At 54.1% G+C, this 20,496-nt stretch overlaps 1 protein-coding gene across 2 annotated transcripts in view; it reads right to left on the bottom strand.

Moving 5' to 3' along the window:
- Window positions 1-1,236: 1,236 nt before the first annotated feature.
- The window catches only part of ETS1 (ETS proto-oncogene 1, transcription factor), a 79,969-nt gene continuing 60,709 nt past the window's right edge, over window positions 1,237-20,496 (bottom strand). For both annotated transcript variants that reach the window (XM_077787971.2, XM_021531107.3), the window contains 3 exons: window positions 15,914-16,174; window positions 6,374-6,492; window positions 1,237-5,368 (listed from right to left, as the gene is read on the bottom strand). In XM_077787971.2, the coding sequence (XP_077644097.2) occupies window positions 5,153-5,368; window positions 6,374-6,492; window positions 15,914-16,174 (596 nt within the window). In that variant the 3' untranslated portion in view covers window positions 1,237-5,152. The remainder of the gene's footprint in view (window positions 5,369-6,373; window positions 6,493-15,913; window positions 16,175-20,496) is intronic.

The raw sequence follows: 20,496 nt of genomic DNA, 5'->3' as shown, positions 1-20,496 counted from the left end.
GTTTCATCCTCCTTGCTTGCTTGCCCGCCCTCCTCACGTTGTTTGTGCTTCGGGCCTGAAGTTTGAAGAGATTGTCCGTGAGTCTCCAGCTAGAACAGGATTGGTTTGTCTTCACCACCCTGTGAAAAGATCCCAGTAACACTGAATATAAAGCTAAAAGCTGCACACCGAAACAGAAGAGAAAAACTCAAAAGCCAGGGTATCATTCCAACCCAGGATACTCCATACTGGATCCAAACGTGCTTTTTTCCAGGATCTGAAGCACAGTGTGAAGGACTTGGAGAGAGCTAAGGTGGATTTCTCCTCCCCATGGGCCACAGCCTGAGGTGTCCAGGAGGAGAGCGAATTCCCAGCACATCTTCCCCTTGGTGGCCACGGGATCTGCAGAGGTGGCCACATCCATTCCCTGAGATCCTGCTGAGGAAAATGCCCCTCTCGAAGCTCATTTGGACTGGTGAACCAGATACCCCATCCCTCCCAGTGAGGGATGAAAGAGGGTTTGGAAAGCCTGGGATGGGATCCATGATCCCAAAGTGAGAGGGAGCCAAAGGTGAGGAGCATCACCCCGCCGTGATGTCAGCCAGGCCCTTCTTCCCCATAAAACCCCAATTTCAGTAACGGGGAAAACAGAGAAATTGCTGGATTTTCTACATTTTTTGTTTTCCCTCTTTCTGCCCCAGATCTAAAGAGAAAAGGCAAGGAATAACCACACGGACACCAAGGGTTAGGAATTATTCTTTTAATTTCACATGGTTTAAAATACGATATGAAATAAGGCTACAGTATATAAAAAACTCTCCAGCAAAATGATGTGCCAGCATCAGCAATTCACACAAAACCAATCCCCTCCTTCTCTAGGAATTCAGTGGAGGAGGGATTTTTTATTTTTGAATCCTTTAAAAAAAAAACAAACGGAACCAGACACAACACACGGACACACACACACATCGCTACATCTCTAAGCTACCTCAGCTCAGGTTTTTTTAAAAAAGCACCTGCTTTTTCCTTGTTTGTTTTTTATTTTTTTTTTTAAATCTCACTTTTAAACTTTTTTTTCCCACTTTTAAAAAATATAAATTATATGAAAATACACGTTGGAAAATAGTCAAACAGCACAATATAACAATCTCTTTTTCTTTACTTCTTCTAAGTTTATCAGCTTAAAAAAATGTGTAAAACCAAAATAAAACAAAAAAAAAGACTTCCTTATTTTTGTTTTTTTTTTTTGTTTGTCTGTTTTTGGTTGTTTTTTTTTTTTTTTTTTTTACTGAGGCAGTTAATTCCTGGAGATATTCCATTATAACATATATGTATACATAGATTTATCCTTTATTTAAACCTCTTTGGAATGTAGACAACAGCTCCTGGGTGTTACACAGACCCTACCAGGGAGCAGAGCACACCAAGGCATCCCAGTTTTCCAAAGTTCACAAGGAATCAGCAACTGAATCCTAAAAACCTCAGAGAAAACCCTCCAAAAACTCAAAACTCAGAAAGTGGAGATGTTTCCTGCAGCATCTGGATTGACTGCTGCTTTCTGGGACTGTTTTTTGGAGGAGATGCTGCTTTGGGAAGACAGGAGAAAGTGAAATTTTACATTACTCTTTATTTGTTGCCCTGTTTTGTTATTTCTCCCCTTGAATGATCCCATCTGGATGGCGGGAGTGTGGGAATGCCATGGATCTCCACTTGGACACACCCCAAAATCCAAGGATTATGGTGATCCCACACATGGAGATGGAGAGGGACCGGCAGCAGGAAAGTGCTTGTGGTTTTTGTCATTATTGGTGTGGGTTTATCATTACTGGGGTGGTTTTATCATTATTGGGGTTTTTCCCTTTATTTTTGAGTTCCCAAATATCAACTGTCAAGGCCCCCAAAGCTATTTGCAAGCAGGGCTCAGGCTCTGCCAGAGGGGCCAAGGGAACAACAACCCACATGGAAACAGCAGAGAATGACCAGGACACAGAAATTACCCCAAAATCTCACCCAAAGCACCTGAGACATTCCAAACCAAGACAAAATTACCCCATTTCCAACAGCATCTGCAAGGAGGAAGGAAATTCACTCCTGTGTGGAGGAAACAGCACAGGAGGGAGTCCAGCCCTGGCAGATCTCCATCATCCCTCTCAAATCCATCCTTCTGGGCCAGCAGGTGGGAATTAACCAAATTTTCATGGACTTGAAGGAGCTCAGAGGGCTCAGAGGGTTGAGCTCGTCTGGCTCAGCACAGCCCTCGCCAAAGGCCAGCAATGAAAAGCAGAAGGAAAAAGGAACAAAGCAAAAGAAACAAAGAGAAATCTGCACATTTCCAGTGTATAAACAGCACCCATCTCTGGGATGGCCTCTAGAACGGGAATAAAAGCAAAGGAAAATAGGAAATTATGGAGCTGATGTGTCTGGGACTGTTCACAGGCTGTGAGCTGGGAGGGCAAAGGGCTGGGAGAAATGATGGGGAAACTCCAGCCAGAGGCTTCTTCCAGAAATCCAGAGCTGTTTCCCATGGCTCACCCTTCCTTACCTTCAACCATCTCCCCAAAATCACTGGGAACACACAAGCTCAGCTTGGAAACCTGGAATAAGCACAGTGGAGGAAGGATTTAGCCTGGCAGGGGCATGGGGTTGTAGCCAAACCTGCAATTCCTCCTATTGGAGGGAAATTTTGTCCCATTCTTTTCCTTTTTCAGCTGGAGCATCCAAGCAAAGCAGGAGGGGTGTCCTGGGACACGACCCTTGCCAGGGGCAGGAGCTGGGATGTCTGGGAGTCCCTTTCTAAAGGTGGAAGGGGAATTGAAGTGACCCATGACAGAGAAGCTCAGGGCACTTTGCAGCAACCCTGAACATCCCAAAAACCCCTCTGATTGCTGTTGGGATGCTCGTTACCAGCTCCTCCCTGTGCACTCTGTGCCCTCACACCTCTCCCGGCTCCCTGCCCAGCTGTGGCTCAGGCTGGATCTGTCCCAGAGCCTCACCTCTGGGGGTCTCATCCATGATATCCCAATTTTCCTTTCCTCTCTCCAGCTTGGCCAGGCTGCCCCCATCCTCCTCCTCCCTGCCTGCCCAAGGAGATGAGCCTGAGTTCCACTTCTCAGTGGGCAGCATCCCTTTCCTCCTTTGGGGTTCCCTTCACCTTCCTTCCATGCCCTCTTCCCTCCTTCCCCTCCATCCCACCCTTTCCTTCGGACCTCCCTTCCTGGACCCCCTCTGCTTCCACCCCCTTGGCAGGAGCTCCCTCCTGGCCTTCCCATTCCCCTCCAACTCCACCTTTTGTAAGGACACAGCAATTCTGGGGCTGACTTTCCCTAAAATGCCTGGGTTTAGGATACAGAGGTGCTGGGTCCCCCTGCTCCAGAGGCAAAGGAGAGCCCACCACCTCTGGGCATCATTTTGGGGTTGGGCTCCCCCCCAGCTCTGCCTCTGTGAGGGGGGGGTTGTGCCTGAATATTATGGGTATTTACACAGATTCCTGTCCTGTCCATTGGGGTCAGGCAGGAATCGCTCTGCAGCACCTCTGGAAAGGCTCTGACCCCCTGGCTCCACAGTGCCTCTGGAATGAACTCTGTGCCCCAAGACACAGACAAAGCACGCTCAGAGGAGGGATTTTGGTAAAGTACAAAATGCTGCCTTTAAATGCAAACACCCGGGGGGGGTGAAAGATTCCCTTGGGAGGCCAAATCTGCGAGGATCTGGCTTTGGGGTTGCACTGGGATATGGGAACGACCTCTGACCCTTCAAGTCCCACCGCTGCACCCGAGGGTGGTGGGACCTTGTCCTCAGCCTGCCCAGAGCACCCCGGGGAGCAGAGGAACAGCAGGAGCGACCCCCCAGAGAAAAGCAGCGACCCCCCCAGAGAAAAGCACGGTGTCACCTGGGCCTGACCCCACAGCCCCCGGTGACACCGTGCCACTCACACCCTGACAGGGCTGCTGGCAGCAGCAGCCCCGAGCCATAAAGAGCCCATTCGCAGGGACAATTTCCTTTCTGCTGTGCCCACACACGGCCATAAAGACAGAGCTGCTTGAAACAGGAAGGAAAAAACATTTCCCTTTGGGTTTTGAACTTTTTCCTGATTTTCCCCCTCGATTAGCTTACGTATTTTCCATTTACCACATTGAAAACATTGGGAATTTCTCTCCTTTCCCCCTCCCAAAAAAAAACATTTCTGTAAGCACCAAAGTGTTCCTTGAGCAAAAGAAGTGATTTGGAAAATGCCAAAAAGACATTTTCCATAGGAATTTTGAGAGGATTTGTGCAGCCAGGCATTAAAAAAAAAAAGCAGGGATTTCAACCAGCATTATCAGCACAGCGTGTGGGGCTGGAAACAGGAGTGGCACCCCCAGCCAGCATCAACAGGAGCCACTTTGGAGTTCATTTTCCTTCCCATCCCAGTCCCAGCATTCCAATTCTCCAGTGGGGTCTGCATAAACTAATTCCTCTTTTTCTCTTTTTCCTCCCTGGGATAAAACTCCCTGCTGGCAGAACAGAAACAAACATACACAATATTGCAATACTGAGACCATCTTAGACCTTAAGACTATTTAGGAAAAAAAAAATACTGGCACAAAATTCAATAAAATAAAACTTTAAAAAAAAATAAAAGGTTTTGATCCCTAATAGGAAAAATTATCTTGTAGAAAAGAAGACAACTGACAGAAAGGTGATGGAACAAGAACAACAGTTCTTGGTTTTTTTCCTATATTGCCCCTCCCCAAAGCAAGAATATTCACCCATTTTGGTGTTATAAAAGATAAAAGTTTAAAATTCCTCAAATCCTCAGGAATATTGACATTCCTGACCTGTCAGTTTGTGTGTGAGCAACCAAAGGGATCTATTCCGTCGCATTTTTTTCTAAAGAGCCAAAGGTGGGGAGGGGATTGTTGGATTTTTAAGTGAGCTACATTTTCCTGGCCTTCTCAAAACTCAGAGTTTTCCCCCAGAAAAACCTGTCTTGGAACTTTCAGGAAAATCAACAAAAAGCCAAAGCTTTCCTCTTCCTCCCCCCTCTCCCCCGACATCCTCAAAGCCTCAAATCTGAGCGGCCCTCGAGAAAAAAAAGAAAACCGAGCAGAAGAACAGCGAAAATCAATGCAGAAAGAACCACCAAAGAAGTCCCTGGGCTCTCCCGGGGGACAGCGCTGTCCCCGCGTCGCTGTCACTCGTCGGCGTCGGGTTTGACGTCGAGCATGGCGTGCAGCTCCTCGGGGGTGTAGCCCAGCAGGCTCTGCAGGTCGCAGACGAAGCGGTACACGTAGCGCTTCCCGGCCGTCTTGTGGATGATGTTCTTGTCGTAGTAATAGCGCAGCCCGCGGCTCAGCTTCTCGTAGTTCATCTTGGGCTTGTTTTTCCTCTTGCCCCATCGCCGGGCCACCTGCAGGCACAGCAGGGACAGGGAGGAAAGGTCAGCCTGCCTCGCTCGCCGTGGCTGTGGGGGTGCTCCCTTCCCAGCAGGAATTTTCACAGAATTCACAGAATTCCTCGTCATTAGGAACTGATGCTTGGGAAAAGCAACCTCTGTGCAATGGCAGAATATGGCAGAACATCCCATGAGGATTTATCTGGGTAATTTCATGTGGTATCTCAGATATATCCTCTTATCCCAAGTCCTTCACCCCTTTCCCAAGGCTCCTGCTCCACCTTCTCCCAGTTCCAAACCGGGTGACACCGACATGCAAAGGCCCAGTGCCAGTCGCTTTTGCACTTAGGGAGGCTCCAGTCACTCATGGAATTATTTAGGTTGGAAAAGCCCTCTGAGATCATGGAGTCCAATTTGCCCAGCACTGATGCATGTCTCCAAGTGCCACATCCACAGAGCTTTTAAATCCCTCCAGGGTGGGGACTCCATGGGCAGCTGTGCCAGGAGAAATGGAAGAAATTCCCATTTGGAAAGATGGAATTTCCTCCAATGGAAGAAATTTCCATTTCTTCATTTCCATGAAGAAATGTTCCCTAATATCCAACCTGAACCTCCCCTAGTGCAGCTTGGGGCCACTTCCTCTTGTTCTGTCACTGGTGCTTGGCAGAAGAGACCAACTCCCATCATCCCGTCAGGGGAGGGGGCAAAGATCCCATCTGTTCCCCAAAGCAGGGACAGTCACCCCTCGCCTGTACCCTGCCTATCTGAAGAGCTTTGCCACTGCTCCTCTTCCTAAGGTGTTCCAGCTACTTCCCACCAACTTTGGGCACAAACCTCTGCTTCCAAAGGGTGACTGCATCCCAGTTTTCAGCAAACCTTCAGCTGGACTCTGATTCCTTGGTTCCCCACACCATGCCCATGACCAGAACAAAGTGACTGCCCAAAGGGAGGAGGAGAGGCTTATCCACACCAATATTTCTGAGGAATTTGGGTTGTGCACTTAATTCCAGGGCACTTTACCTCGTCTGGGTCTGAAAGTTTGAATTCCCAGCCATCGCCCGTCCAGCTGATGAAGGACTGACAGGACTTGTCAGTGAGCAGTTCCAGCAGGAATTGCCACAGTTGGATGGGTCCACTGCCTAGAAAGACAAAGGAAACATGGGATATTAATGCCAGGAAAACACAGTTTGTTCTACCACAGCGGGGGAAAATTCCCATACAAAAGATGCTCACTGAATCAAATAAAGCCTTCTCCTGTCAAAAAGAGCCACCAGCAGCCACAGGGCAGGAGCTGAGCTAATCCCTACAGGTAACAGAGCTTCCTGTTTGCAGGAAGAGCTGAATATTCATGCCCTGGAATGCTTCGTGTGGAGTTACATAAATAGGATTATTTTCCTGGCACACGAACAGGAGGAGTCACTGCCTTGGCACCAGAGCAGTGCCAGTCCCTCGGTGCCAAAGCGCCGCCGGCCACGGCTGAACTCGGGCAGACTCCGCTTCCGACCGTGACTCTTTGCTCTGCGCTGCTGATCCAGATAAGGGCACCCAGCTACGAGAATTCCTTGGCCTCTTTCCAGGGCGTGTTGCTGCAGGAATGGGCTCTGCAGGCCCATGGGGAGGGCGGGGGCACACAGAGCTCCCCAGCCCAGGATCTCCTCACTGGCACAGCCTCAGCAAACCCACAAGGAACCTCCCCGCGGCTGCTGCTCCCCTGGCCCAGCTGGAGAGGCACGAGGTGATGCAGAGCATCCCATGCCATGGGCATTCCACCTCTCCTTCCTCACCTGGTCTCCACCTCCCCTCCAATCATTCACTCTGACCATCACCAGTTTGTCCCAGTGCACCCAGTGAGAGCCTGTGGCGGGGTTTGGCCGGAGTCACAGAGAAGTTTTGAAATATTTATTTCTTCCTTGGGCTTGTGTCCCAAACCAAGGTAGAGGAGAAGCCCTGGAGCTAAAATCTCCTTGATGAACAACTTCCAAATGTGGCCACACTCCAAGTATTGCCCCAAGTACCCACTTAGCTGTGGGTAAGGTGTTTTGGGAGAGACCCTGCCATGGTTTAAACCCAGCTTGGAATAGATCATTAATAATGACAGTAATTACAATGAGACAGCCAGAGGAGAGAGGAAATTATTTATCCCACAGAGAATTGCACAGGCTGGATTAGCTGGGGTAATCCCAGTGCTGACAGCACTGAGCAAAGCTTCAAGCAGGGAAAAAATGAGTTATGGGCTCGGAAAAAGGGATGGAGCCCAGCCTGTTCCCAGCAATGACAATGGATGCTGTTTGAGCTGTGGCTGTGGGATAACCCATGGAGGGAAGGGAGGGCTGCTCCCCTTCTCCACAGAGTTTGAAATGACTCAAAAGCTGCTGGGGAGGAGGAAATGAGAGAGCTGGCTCCAGGACACGGGAATGGCCGTGTCCCATCCAGCCCTTCCCAAACTGTCTCCAAACTGTTATCCCTGTGGAACCGCTCCAGGGCTTTGTCAGCGCCAGGCCTAGGGGTTATCACAGCCACAGGCAGGGCAGGGCAGGGAGCTCCTGGCTCATTCTGCTGGAAACGGAGAGGGACCCGGCAGGAAAAGGCTCCAGCCTGCTGCTCCTCTGGAGCTTGCCAAGATGTTGACTCCACAACTGCACTCTCCAGTAGGGATGGAGCTCGATTATCCACATCAAAATTAGGGAGGAAATTCAGATGACGCCTTCGCCTCTTGTTGAAAGGGAGGAGTGAAAAGCCTGGCCTGAAGTGCCACCACATCTCCAGGCTCAGGCCTATTTATAGCAGTGAGCTCTAAATGCAGAGAAAACACCTCAGTGGCTGCCTGAGGTCTTCTACAGGTGAATTCCCAAGGGGATGAGTTATCTTGGCCCATCTGGCCTTACACTGACTCCCCATACACAGCCAGGAAACATCCAACACCCAAATCGAGTTAACAGAGACACAGCCCAAGTGTCCAAGGCCAGGTCCCTCTCCTCCCATTGATTTCTCTCCTGCCAACTGAAGAATAAGGATTTTTAGTTGATTCCTCCCCCAAAATAAGAGGGATGGAAATTCATCACCTGCCCTCAAAACACCCCTGGGCCATCCTGACTCTGCAGGGTCTTTGGAGGTTCCAGCCTCTCTAACCCTGAGCCAATGGCCAGTGCTATTCCTGTTTTGGTTCCTGGCAGGAAGAGGTGCTGGGAAACCCAGGAATTCTTGCCCTCTCTGCAGCAAGCAAGGTAGGGCTCCTGCCACCACCCCCAGTGCCACCCTGCTGGGTATTTTGGGATTTCCAAGGAAATGGTGTCATCTTTGGAACAGGGATTCCCAAGGTCTATTCTGGGCTGCCTGCAGGACACGCGTAAAACCCCAAATTCCTCTTGTTGGACAGGCAGCTATGTGAGGAATGTGTTTGTGCAGGGCTCCAGGCATGTCCCAGCTCCTGCAAACCCCCTCCCTGCCCGAGGGGGAGGCACGGCTCCCAGATGGCAGCGAGGTGGCAGGAGCCAAACCCCGGCACATGCCCAGGCCTGCGCCCCAGGTCTGCGCTGGCAGGGAGGAGAACAGAGCAGGGAGCAGTGCTGGAGGTCAGGGCATCATCTGCTGCAGCTGCAATCAGTGCTGGGAGGGGATCTCCACAAATGAGCCACTCTGCAGCCAGCAAGGAGCAGGGAATATCTTCCCACAGGATTTCCAGGTGGCTCATGCAGCAGTGCCTCCCCTCAATGTCACAGGGCGAGCAGGGAGCTCCTGGGCTTGCCCCTGCACCCCAAACCTCATCCACAGGAGCTGGGAGCAGCGCCCATTTTCCATCCCTCGTGCTCCAACCCTTCCCCTCATCCCAGCCAGGGCTGGAAATCCCCATCAGGATGCCAGGCTGGGATCACTCCCTAGGATCCCACGGGCTGGGATCACTCCACACAGCCAGGCTGTCCCAAGGCCACGGGATCTGCTGCCTTGGTTATCCCAAAACAACCACCTGTTCCCACAGCCTGGATTGGGATGCAGCTCCAAGCGTGAGGTGGAGGGGCACAAGGCAGCTTTTATGGCACTGCTCCCTCCACAGACATCCAGGGGCTTCCCAGAGCAGACCCAGCCCTGGCTGGGGACTGGGGGCAGCCCCTGATCCACAAAAGACAAGAGGAGGACTCAGAGTGGTGGGGGGGTCCTCCCACCCCGCTGCGACCTCCTGCACCCATGGGGCTGCTGAAAATAGCGCCACAATGGGGGCCCTGTCTGGCCTTGGTGGCACTGAACAGGGTCCTTCAGCAGGGACTGTCACACCACAGGAATTCTGCGGCGTCAGGGGGAAAATATTCCTCTTGGGCCGGCTGTCAGCCGGAATTGTGGGAACCGGGAGCCGCTGTCTGAGCGGGGCTCCCTCAGCACCAAGCCCTGACGGTGTCCCCAGAGCGAAGGGTTTGGTGCCACGCCATCCCTGTGCCATCCTTCCTTGGTCAGGGCAGGTCCCTGAGCTTCCCCACCGCGGGGACACCAAACTCTGCCGGGTGGGGCCGTTCCAGCGGCACAGTGCCGGTGGCACCGCACAGGGAGGGCACAGCCCCAGCCCTGCCGTGTCTCTCGGGACGGTTTTACACATCCACCCCTCCCAACGGCCTCTGTTTTGTTCCCCGTGGTTCAAACAAGACAAGAAGACAGAAAAACCCCAGCTACCAACCCCCCCGCGAGGCACCTTTGCCTGGCGCTCTGCGGTTTGTGGTTCCAACCCCACAAACAATCGGCCCTGGCAACGGCTCCAAAACAGCCCCTGCCCCACTCACCTGCCACCCTGCCCCACTCACCTGCCACCCTGCCCCACTCACCTGCCACCCTGCCCACCCCCTGGATGGCACACGGTCCCCAAAGCCCCGGAGTGTTGGGAGTGCTGGTCCCCATCACTGCCTCGCCAGACCAGCTCCCACAACTCCTGCCCAGACACTGCAAAGCGGTGGAGCTTGGATGGAGCATCTCCAAAGAAGAGGTGTGAAAAAGCAGGAAAGGACCCAGGAGGCTCCTTCCTCCTTCCTTAGGGAGCCACACGGCCATGGCTGCAGGCAGGAGAGCAGCCAGGGGGCCAGGCCAGGCCAGAGCTGCCTCCCTGCTGCAGCTCCTCTGCTCTCAGGAAGGGAGTGCTGGGAGGACTGATCTCATGGAATCTCACGAGTGGGAAGAGACCCACACAGATCATCGACTCCAACCCCTGGCGCTGCATGGGACTGCCCCGTGCCTGAGAGCGTTGTCCCAGGACTCAGAGGCTGACTCCAGAGGCACCTGGCAGAGCTCCAGGGGTTCTGTGAGCTCCACATCCCCCTGACAGTGCTCCTGCGGGCCACGAGCTGCTGAGCAGCACCAGCTGGGTGTCTGGAGGAGACCCAGCCAGAGCTGCTGGCCCCCATCACCCCCGGGCTGGAGGAGCCCTGGGGGGAGCTGAGCTGTGCCACGGTTGGGCAGCGGTGCGTGGGGCTGCGTTTGCTCTCGTCTGCACGTCTGGCAGGCGGGGCAGGAGCCACTGAACCGGCCCTGGGCCCACCCTGAGTCCCACCCTGGGGAGGCCAGAAGGGCACTGAGCCCACTGGGCCCTGCCTGAGGCAAACGTGGGCAGGAGCTGCTGGGTGGCCACCCTGAAGTCACCTGCAAGGGCAGCTGAAGGACGTGAGCCAGGAGGGGCACGACACAAAGGACATGAGCCAGGAGAGGCAGGACATGAAGGACATGAAGGACATGAGCCAGGAGGGGCAGGACATGAAGGACATGAGCCAGGAGAGGCAGGACATGAAGGACATGAAGGACATGAGCCAGGAGGAGCAGGACATGAAGGACATGAGCCAGGAGGAGCAGGACATGAAGGACATGAGCCAGGAGAGGCAGGACATGAAGGACATGAAGGACATGAGCCAGGAGGGGCAGGGTGACCCCCTGCATCGCAGAGGGCCAGAGGAGCAGTTGTGCTGCTGTGCACAGGAAGGGGTGTCTGCATTCCCAGACTCCTGTGCCGAGGCTGCAGATGGCCAGGTGGACACTCTGCTCCAGCAGTGCAGGCAGGGAAGGTGCTGGAATGCAGGAGTGCTGCAGCACAGGCTGGGGAAGGGAAGGCAAGGACAGCCAGAGCACTGGAGCGTGGCAGGACAGGGACAGGAAGGCAGCTGCTGGCAGGTTTTTGGGTGCTGATGGCCACAGCACAGGGGGGATCTGGCCCATGGAGGCTCCAGAGCAGCAGCACAGCAGCAGGGGGAGGGCAGCAGCACCTGAGGTGCCCTGAACGAGACCTGCTTTCCTTGGCACCGCCTCGACTTTCTTGCAAAACAGCAGCTGTGCTTTCACTGCGGGTCACAGATAAGCATCGCTGACAAACAGAGCCGGGGAGGCTGCAGGCCCTGCAGCACGGCCAGCTCACACACTGCAGGGGCTGAGGCACATCTGGGCCCCATGGCACAGCCCTGGCACAGCCCTGGCACGGCCCTGGCACGGCCCTGGCATGGCCCTGGCACGGCGAGCTCTGGCCTGGGCAGTCCAGCTCAGGGGACAGAGCTCAGGGTGGGATAACACCTCTGAAGGAGGCTGTTCCTGCACTGCCTCCCGAATTCCTGCCGCCCAGCAGGATACCCGGGATGCTCGGAGAGGGACACTCAAGGCATGGTGACACCAGCTGGAAGGGGCACTAACTCTTCAAGTGCTGGCACTGGCTTTAAAGGATCAGCACCTCCCTAACCAGGCCCGGAGCAGAGCACAGGCAGCAGCAGCCATACAACCCAGCCCTGCATCTGTGGGATCAGGGCTTGCTGTGACCACCCCAGCTCTGCCATCCCTCTCCCCTCCCCTCTGGAACACGAGGGATGGCCCTGCTGTGTGCTCAGTGATGTGGAGCAGCCCCTCTGAGCCATGGCAGCACCACCACCGTGGATGGAAAGCCCCGGGGTGTCAGTCCTGCCCACCACAGAGCAAACAAACCCCGTCACTTGGCTGCCAAACCACACAGCTGCTCCAGGGAGCCCAAAACCAGCTCAGTGCTGAATGGCCACAGCGACCCAGCAAGGTCTGAGCCTCCTGTGGCCCTGCAGCACCAGGGGAGCGGCAGCACGGGCTGCAAACACAGGACACAAGGATCCAGCTGAGTTTGCCCAGTTGGTGCCAGGCTCCTGCAGGATGCTGGTGGCCATGGGAATCACCAGAGGCTGCAGGATCCAGCTAGGGCACAGCCCCAGGGGATGTGGAGGCAGAGCTGAGCTGGCTTTGGCCCAGCTGGGCTCGGGCACTGGAGGGATCTCTGCCCACTCACACCAAACACGGCTCTGCTGCTGAACCACAGAGCTCAGACTGAGCTCAGCTGAGCCAGCGTGAGGTTCAGCAGTGAACACACATCCTGAGCCATCCCTTGCCTGGATTTCATGGATGCATTCTGTGTCACGGCAAAGACAATAAAATCTGGAGTAATGTAGACTCTCAGAATCAGAGAATCTCCTGAGCTGGAGGGACCCACAGGATCATCCAGGGCAACCCCTGGCCCTGCCCAGACACCCAACATCCCTGGCAGCGCTGTCCAAACATTCCTGCAGCTCTGGCAGCCTCGGGGCCGTGCCCATTCCCTGGGGACCCTGGGCAGTGCCAGCACCTCTGGGGGAAGAACCTTTCCCTGCTCTCCAGCCTGACCTCCCCTGGCCCAGCTCCAGCCATTCCCTCAGGTAAAATTCAAGCTGCCCAAGCTCTGAGCCAGCTCCAAACCCAGGTGTCCAGGGCTGGCCCTCCCTGCAGAGATGGAAACTGAAGTTCACCAACTCCTGAGCAATTACATTTCTTCTTCAAAAAAAAAGATAAGAAAATTGCATCAACCTCTCTGTGAGCAACCATGGCAACTTGTTAAAATAGGTCAAGATGTGGGGGCAGATAAGGCAGCTCTGAAAGGCTGCTCAGAGCTGGGTGAAGAACACATCAAACGCGAAGAGAGCTTCCGCCAAAATGCACCTTCTCACCCCAAAACGCGCCTCTGGGGCAGATACCATCAGAGATGTGCTGGGGCCACCTCCCTGGGCACCTCAGAACCAGGGCTGCTAGCAGAACCTGAACAGGATTGTCGGGGCCTTAAAGCCAGGACAGAGCTCTGGGGATGAGGGATGCGATGTCCTCTTCACCCTGCCAGCTCCAGCAGGGCCACCACGAGGAGGGACCTGGCTGCTGGCTGAGTCCTCAAGTGGGAAATGGAAAGCCAAGGTCTCAGTGTTTTGGGCTCCTGGGCTGGCAGAGTCCTGCTCTGCTCCTTGGGAGGCTCCTCCACCTCATCAGAGCCACAGGCAGAGCCCAGACTCAGTTCCTCTGCTCGGGCTGCCAGAAGCACTTCCTCCCCCGAGTAAAGCAGGAGTAAAGCATAGCAATGCACAGGGAGGCCTGAGCTCTGCCCTTCCCCACTCTGAGCTGCCCTTCCCCACTCTGAGCTCTGCCCTTCCCCACTCTGAGCTCTGCCCTTCCCCACTCTGAGCTCAGAGCCCTTCCCCACTCTGAGCTCAGCCCTTCCCCACTCTGAGCTCATCTGGCCCAGGCCAGACCTCCAGCATTCTCAGTGGGCAGCCTGAGCTGGGTTTTCCTCACTGACACAGACACACAGTGGGGAGTGCCCAGTTCTCCTCCACTTTGAAACCCCATATGTTCTACTCACTCTCCCCAGGTCCTGATCTAACAGCAACCCAACTCTGGCTCCCTTTGCTTGGCAAGCCCACAGCCAAAAGTCTGGGGCTATAAAATGGCTCAGAGGACATCTCTGGAGTCACTGCCTGCCAGGATCACCTGTCCAGGGATCTTTCCCAATGGCAAAAGCTGGCTTGAGCACTGAAAATTGCTCAGCAGCCTTCAGAGCAGGCAAACAGAGCTCCTGCTCGAGAATTCCCAGTGATTCCAGATTCTCCTCTCCACAGTTAAATCCTATCAAGTGAGGCAATGCAAAAGTAAAAGAAAAATTCAGGCATTCCCACTTATCATCCCACCAAAATGCCTGGGCCGAGGGATTCTCTTCCCAGCTTCAAGGGGTTGGAAATGAGAGGAGGGAAAATGTTACACAGAGCAAAGCATTTGGAACTGTGCTCTGGCATGGCATGAACCCGAGTCTCCCCTTCCCAAAGGCACTGCTCCAAGGACAGCCTTTGGGGTGCTGATATTCCTTGGAAGAAACACAGGGCCCAGCCACTGACTTCAGCTCCTCTCCTCTCTCCAGGGGTAGTTCCTTCTGCACTCTTTTCCATGAGCAACAGCAAACGTGGAGGGAAATATCCAGCTTGGAAAAGACTGGAAATATCCATTATTTTCCAATATCCAATTGGAAAAGAATGCTCCTGGTTTTGCCAGCACCGCAGTGCCTCAGTTTCCCCAGCTGTTCAAATGCTAGGCTCCCAAAGCATTTCCAGGTGCCACAGGGAAAGGCAACATCAGGAGAAAATAGGAATAAAAATAGGAACAAAAAGAGCAACTTGTGCTCAGAGGTCTCTTTTGTCAGGAACATCAATTTCCAGGGCACAGCAGAGAATGAGCCCCAGGTCACAGTCCCTCCTCTCCCTCCCCAGCACATGCCCAAGCCCCAGTCCACTCAGGAATGCAGAGCACTCTCATATTTTGCATGGACTTGGTAGAGTCTCATTCAGCAGGCAGGGCTGAGTTCTCTTTCTAACTAAAGCTATAGCAACAAACCACTTCCTTTTTTACTCTCCTAAAATTATCTGCCCACCTTTCCTCCCTCCTGCAGCTCTCCCCACCCTCACAAGGGCTCGGTGTCAGCCCCAGATGAGCCGCGCGTGGGAGGACGCTCGGGGACAGCCGCACCTCAGGCTCTGCTCTCAACCTGGTGATGATCTTTATCGGCACAAACTCTTCCCACCAGCTGCTCCCAGCTGGGCCAGACACATCTGAAGGTGCAGAGCCGGGGGAACTGGCAGGAGGCAGCCCCAGAGTTTTGCTGAGAGCACAGGGAAAAGCCATGGCACAGAAGGGCTGGAAAGGATTAGCTCAGCTTTAGCTGGAACTCCCATCCCACCAAGTTTCTCTCCTTGGAGATGCCAGATTGCTGAAGGGCTGTCATAAAGAGCCAGAGTTTCTGTGGCCTATCACCTTCTCATCTCTCCCAGCCCAGGGAATGGAAAATGTTTGGGATGGCTCTGGCAGCGCCCCATCCCTGCCTCACACCAAGGTACAGCGGGGCCTCCTCTGTGCCAGAGGGAGAGGAGCAGTGCTGGAGATGAGGCTGCTCCTGCCCCAGGGGGGCACAACCAAGAGCCCCCAGGGACCAGCACAGGGGCTGGAGGCTGAGCAGCACCTCCTGCTCAGGAACCAAACCAGCCCCAGCTCCTCCACAGCCAGCCAGGGGCAAATGGAGAACAAGGCACTGAGTGCCCCGCGCCCAGCCAGGTGCCACATCCCCCATGAGCTTGGGATGCCCACACTTGCCACAGCCCTGGGCTGACCCCCCACACCCCAAAACCCTCCCTCACACCACAGCGAGCTGGGCAGCCCAGAGTGCCCCAGAGTCTGGCCCTGAGGTCGGGAAGGTGCTCCCCGAGGCGCGGGGGGCACCGAGGCGTTCCCAGGATGGGGCCCTACCTGTGTAGCCAGCCAGGGCAGCAGCAGGGATGACAGGCTTGTCCTTGTTCATGTCGGCCCGGTCCCGCACATAGTCCTTGAAGGTGCCCTTGGGCTTGTGGCTGGGCAGGGTGGCAGGGTAGTCCTCGGAGTCGAAGCTGTCGTAGGAGGGGACGCGCTGCAGGCTCTGGAAGGAGGACTGGCTGCTCCAGGACTGCGTCAGGCGGTCACAGCTGTCGTAGCTCTCGATGCTCTCGAAGGAGTCCTGGCCTCCCAGCTTACCTGGGGGAGGCACAGCAGGTGAGATGGGCCTGGCAGCACAGGCAGCCTCACCTGGCCAGACAGCGTGGTCACCTGGCCAGCACAGTGTGCTTCACCTGGCCAGCACAGTGTGCCTCACCTGGCCAGCACAGACAGCCTCACCTGGCCAGCACAGTGTGCCTCACCTGGCCAGCACAGACAGCCTCACCTGGCCAGCACAGTGTGCCTCACCTGGCCAGGTCAGGCTGCCTCACCTGGCCAGCACAGACAGCCTCACCTGGCCAGCACAGTGTGCTTCACCTGGCCAGCACAGTGTGCCTCACCTGGCCAGCACAGACAGCCTCACCTGGCCAGCACAGTGTGCTTCACCTGGCCAGCACAGTGTGCCTCACCTGGCCAGCACAGACAGCCTCAACTGGCCAGCACAGGCTGCTTCACCTGGCCAGCACAGTGTGCTTCACCTAGCCAGCACAGGCAGCCCCACCTGGCCAGCACAGTGTGCTTCACCTAGCCAGCACAGACAGCCTCACCTGGCCAGCACAGGCTGCTTCACCTGGCCAGCACAGGCAGCCCCACCTGGCCAGCACAGTGTGCCTCACCTGGCCAGCACAGTGTGCCTCACCTGGCCAGCACAGGCAGCCCCACCTGGCCAGCACAGTGTGCCTCACCTCGGCACTGTGCAGGCAGAAGGCAACTGATGCTGTTCCTTTACATCCCATCTCCAAAGTAAGCACAGCCCAGAGCTGCAATATTTTTACCTTTGCTATTCAGAGCAGGGCTGAGCCCTGGAAAACTTCAGGCAGAAGAGCAAGGCAGAGAGAGATGGGAAAATCCCAAATCTGGCCTCTCTACCCAAGACTGGTGCCTGGGGCTGACTGAAAATGGTCCCTCAATTCCAATTTCAGAGACATAATTCGCTTTAGATACTCAAGGCTGAGCTCAGGAGCCTCAACATGGGCACTCCAGGACCTCTTTATGAGGCTGGGCAGGCCCTGGCACAGGGTGCCCAGAGCAGCTGGGGCTGCCCCTGGATCCCTGGGAGTGCCCAAGGCCAGGCTGGACAGGGCTGGGAGCAGCCTGGGACAGTGGGAGGTCTCCCTGCCCGTGGCAAGGGTGGAACCAACTTTAAGGTCTCTCCCAAGTGAAACCTTTCTCTGATTCTTTGATTTCTGTGATTCTCTTGCTGCTCAAGGATATTGGACGTCTCCAATAAATCCCCCACTACATCTGCCAGCCCTATTCAAACACTGCTCAGGCACACCCAGCTCCTTGAATCTGGATGTTTCTTCCCAAATTACACAGCAGCCTTCTGCTGCCATCTGTTCCAGCCAGCCCCAAATCCCCAGCCAGCAGCAGGTTTGATGGAGGAAGAGAGCCAATGGCTGAGAGCTCCAACAGCTTTTCCCAGCTCTGGTAAGGTGAGCACAGCTGGTTTGTGTCAAAGTCACTCTCTGGGGTATTTTTAGTCAAAGGCAGAACATGAGAGGCCAGATCCTCAGCAGTGCTGATTTACATCCCCAGAGCCAGCCCTGTGCTGAAACAGAGCTAAAAAAGGCCCCAAAGAACAAACTGAAAATGCAGCCTCTGATCTCCCTACTCTACTGATTGCTCAACATCTTTCCTGACAAGCTACAAGCGTAACAGGATCATTCAAGTTCACTAATTTCCCAAACCCAGCTAAAAACAGCTGCTGGGATTGTGCAAGAGCTCCTGGAGAAATTTCCATTGGCAGAGCTACCCAGAGCTTGGGCCCAGAGAGCAAATCCCGGGGGACAGGGAACATGGAAGGGCGCTGGCACACGCCCCCAAATATTTGTTGTGTTGTAGTTTGAAGAGCACTTGCTATGAAAAGCTTCAACTCCTGCAGGGCCTGCCCTGATTGCTGGCCTGGAATCACTGGGAGCTGGGATCCATTGGCTTTGTTCTGATGGGACAGCCCTGGTCCAAACTCTTTTCTATTTTATTTTGTTGTTGTTGTTGTTGTTGTTTTTGAGGATTTTCACACTCCAGTCCTTCCCTGAATCCTGCTAAGGAGAACACAGTACTGCTGTGTGTGTGTACATTAATTGCCATAACCAATTCCCTGAGCAGTCCTGCAGCACAGGCTTGTTTAGAAAAGGAATTAAAATCTGACAGAGATGTGATTTGTGTCAATCCACTGGAAATTCACCTAAATTCCACCTAGCTGGAACAATCACGCCCTGCACTTACTCAGGAGAAGCTCAAGTGAGTTTGGCAGCTCCACTCCTGAACCAGCCGCCCTGGCTGACAGGGCAGAGAGAAACAACTCCTGTGGGACCCCAAAATTTCCTCCGAAAGGCCCCACAGAAGGAGAGTGTCTGCAGAACCTTCACCCTGAGGTGATGCTGAAGGCCTTGACTTGGTGTCAGACTAACCTTGTAAGACAGTGCAAGGTAAAGAGGGACATAAATATCAATTAACTGGGCTCTGCTTTGTATTAAGGCTTTCCCCTGGCCCTGGGAGGATTTGTGTCCCCCAAAGGCCCTTCCATGGCTGAAATACAGCACTGGTGTGAGCTGATCTTGCAATCAGCATTCAAGTCTTTGCTAACAGCAGCAGCCAGGGCTCTCTGTTCCCCTGAAACCCTTTTTAGGTTTGCCCCTGAGAACAGGCTCAAGGTACAGTTGCAAAAGCCTTCCTGAACCATTGCACTGTGAGAATGATGAAATCACCTGTGTTAAAGTAAAGGTCAAGAAAAGGGAAAGACATTACTGAAATTTCAGCAGAAAAACAACCCAAAAAAAGAGAAGTTTACCCTAAATTAAAACCCTGCTGCCCTTCTGGCTCAGGTCACCTCTCTCAGAGGGAGAGGCAACAGCACAAAAAATAACTTCCCTCAAATTGGCTCTCCCAGCTTGGAAAAAGAGTGAGAAAGTTCAAATGAGCTGCACGTGCCCCCCAGCCCCAGCAAGCAGCTCTGGCTTCCCTGGGAAGGCAGCTCATCCTCAGCTCTCTGGATAAATGGGTTTAACACCAAACCTGGTCACAGCACCACGTCACTGTAACGAATTCTGGGGCTGAGGACACCCGGATTCCATTTTAGGGGATGGCAGGGTCACATCTCTTCCCTGTGCCTCAGGTTCCCTACATGGAATCTGCAGATAATGATCCCACTTGTGAGGGACTTTCAGCTCCACGGATTCAGCTCTTTGCTTTGAAAGGAGACAGCCTCATGCCAGCCTGGCATCACTGATGTGATCACAAAGCAATCAGACACGTGGGCCCGCGTGTTCCCAGCCTCACAGCATTAATTGGGAAGGTATTTGGGCTCAGATCCTCCCAAGTGTTCAGGTGTTTGAATCCCACCATCTCAAAGATGAATCGTGTACCTATCACTTTTGGAGAGGAGCATTTGGGGGGTCCTTAGCTCTGCTGCTGCCCTGACATCTGCACCTCGTATCCAAGCTCAGGAATATTGGCTACAGCAGAATATTTCAAACAAGCAGCCATCAAATCCCTGAACAAAATGGACAAAGACTTCAGGTCACAGAGTGCAAAACTCTTCAGAGCCTGCAACAGCAATTCCTGATGAGAAAGAATCTGGGGGGATTTGCCTGGGCTCCTAAAAATGGGATTTCTACAAGCACCCAGCAGTTTGTCCTCCCTGATAAGATAAAAACTCAATTCAAATTCACAGCACCAGAAATATTGAATTTCTGCAGAGGATGTAAAAGAGGAGAGGAGAGGAGAGGAGAGGAGAGGAGAGGAGAGGAGAGGAGAGGAGAGGAGAGGAGAGGAGAGGAGAGGAGAGGAGAGGAGAGGAGAGGAGAGGAGAGGAGAGGAGAGGAGAGGAGAGGAGAGGAGAGGAGAGGAGAGGAGAGGAGAGGAGAGGAGAGGAGAGGAGAGGAGAGGAGAGGAGAGGAGAGGAGAGGAGAGGAGAGGAGAGGAGAGGAGAGGAGAGGAGAGGAGAGGAGAGGAGAGGAGAGGAGAGGAGAGGAGAGGAGAGGAGAGGAGAGGAGAGGAGAGGAGAGGAGAGGAGAGGAGAGGAGAGGAGAGGAGAGGAGAGGAGAGGAGAGGAGAGGAGAGGAGAGGAGAGGAGAGGAGAGGAGAGGAGAGGAGAGGAGAGGCCTTCCTTGTGTTTTCCCTGGAGAGAAGGGCAAGGAGGGCTCAAAGGCACCAGGGATGTGTTGGGAGAGGGCTGTGTCAGCACTGCACAGCTCCCTCAGTGCTCCCAGAGCCATTCCCTCGGGAGGGAAGAGGGGAGAACAGCAGGCATCCAAGCCAGCCCCTGTTGTACAATACCTTTTCTAGAACTTTCATAGTTCTATTTCTCCCAAGTATCTAGTCTTATTTACAAAAGCTATCTTTCAAACTGTTTTCCT

This window comes from Lonchura striata, chromosome 24 (genome assembly GCF_050655825.1).
Source record: "Lonchura striata isolate lonStrDom1 chromosome 24, ASM5065582v1, whole genome shotgun sequence".
NCBI classification, from domain to species: Eukaryota; Metazoa; Chordata; class Aves; order Passeriformes; family Estrildidae; genus Lonchura; species Lonchura striata.
This window is presented reverse-complemented; position numbering and strand designations above follow the sequence as displayed.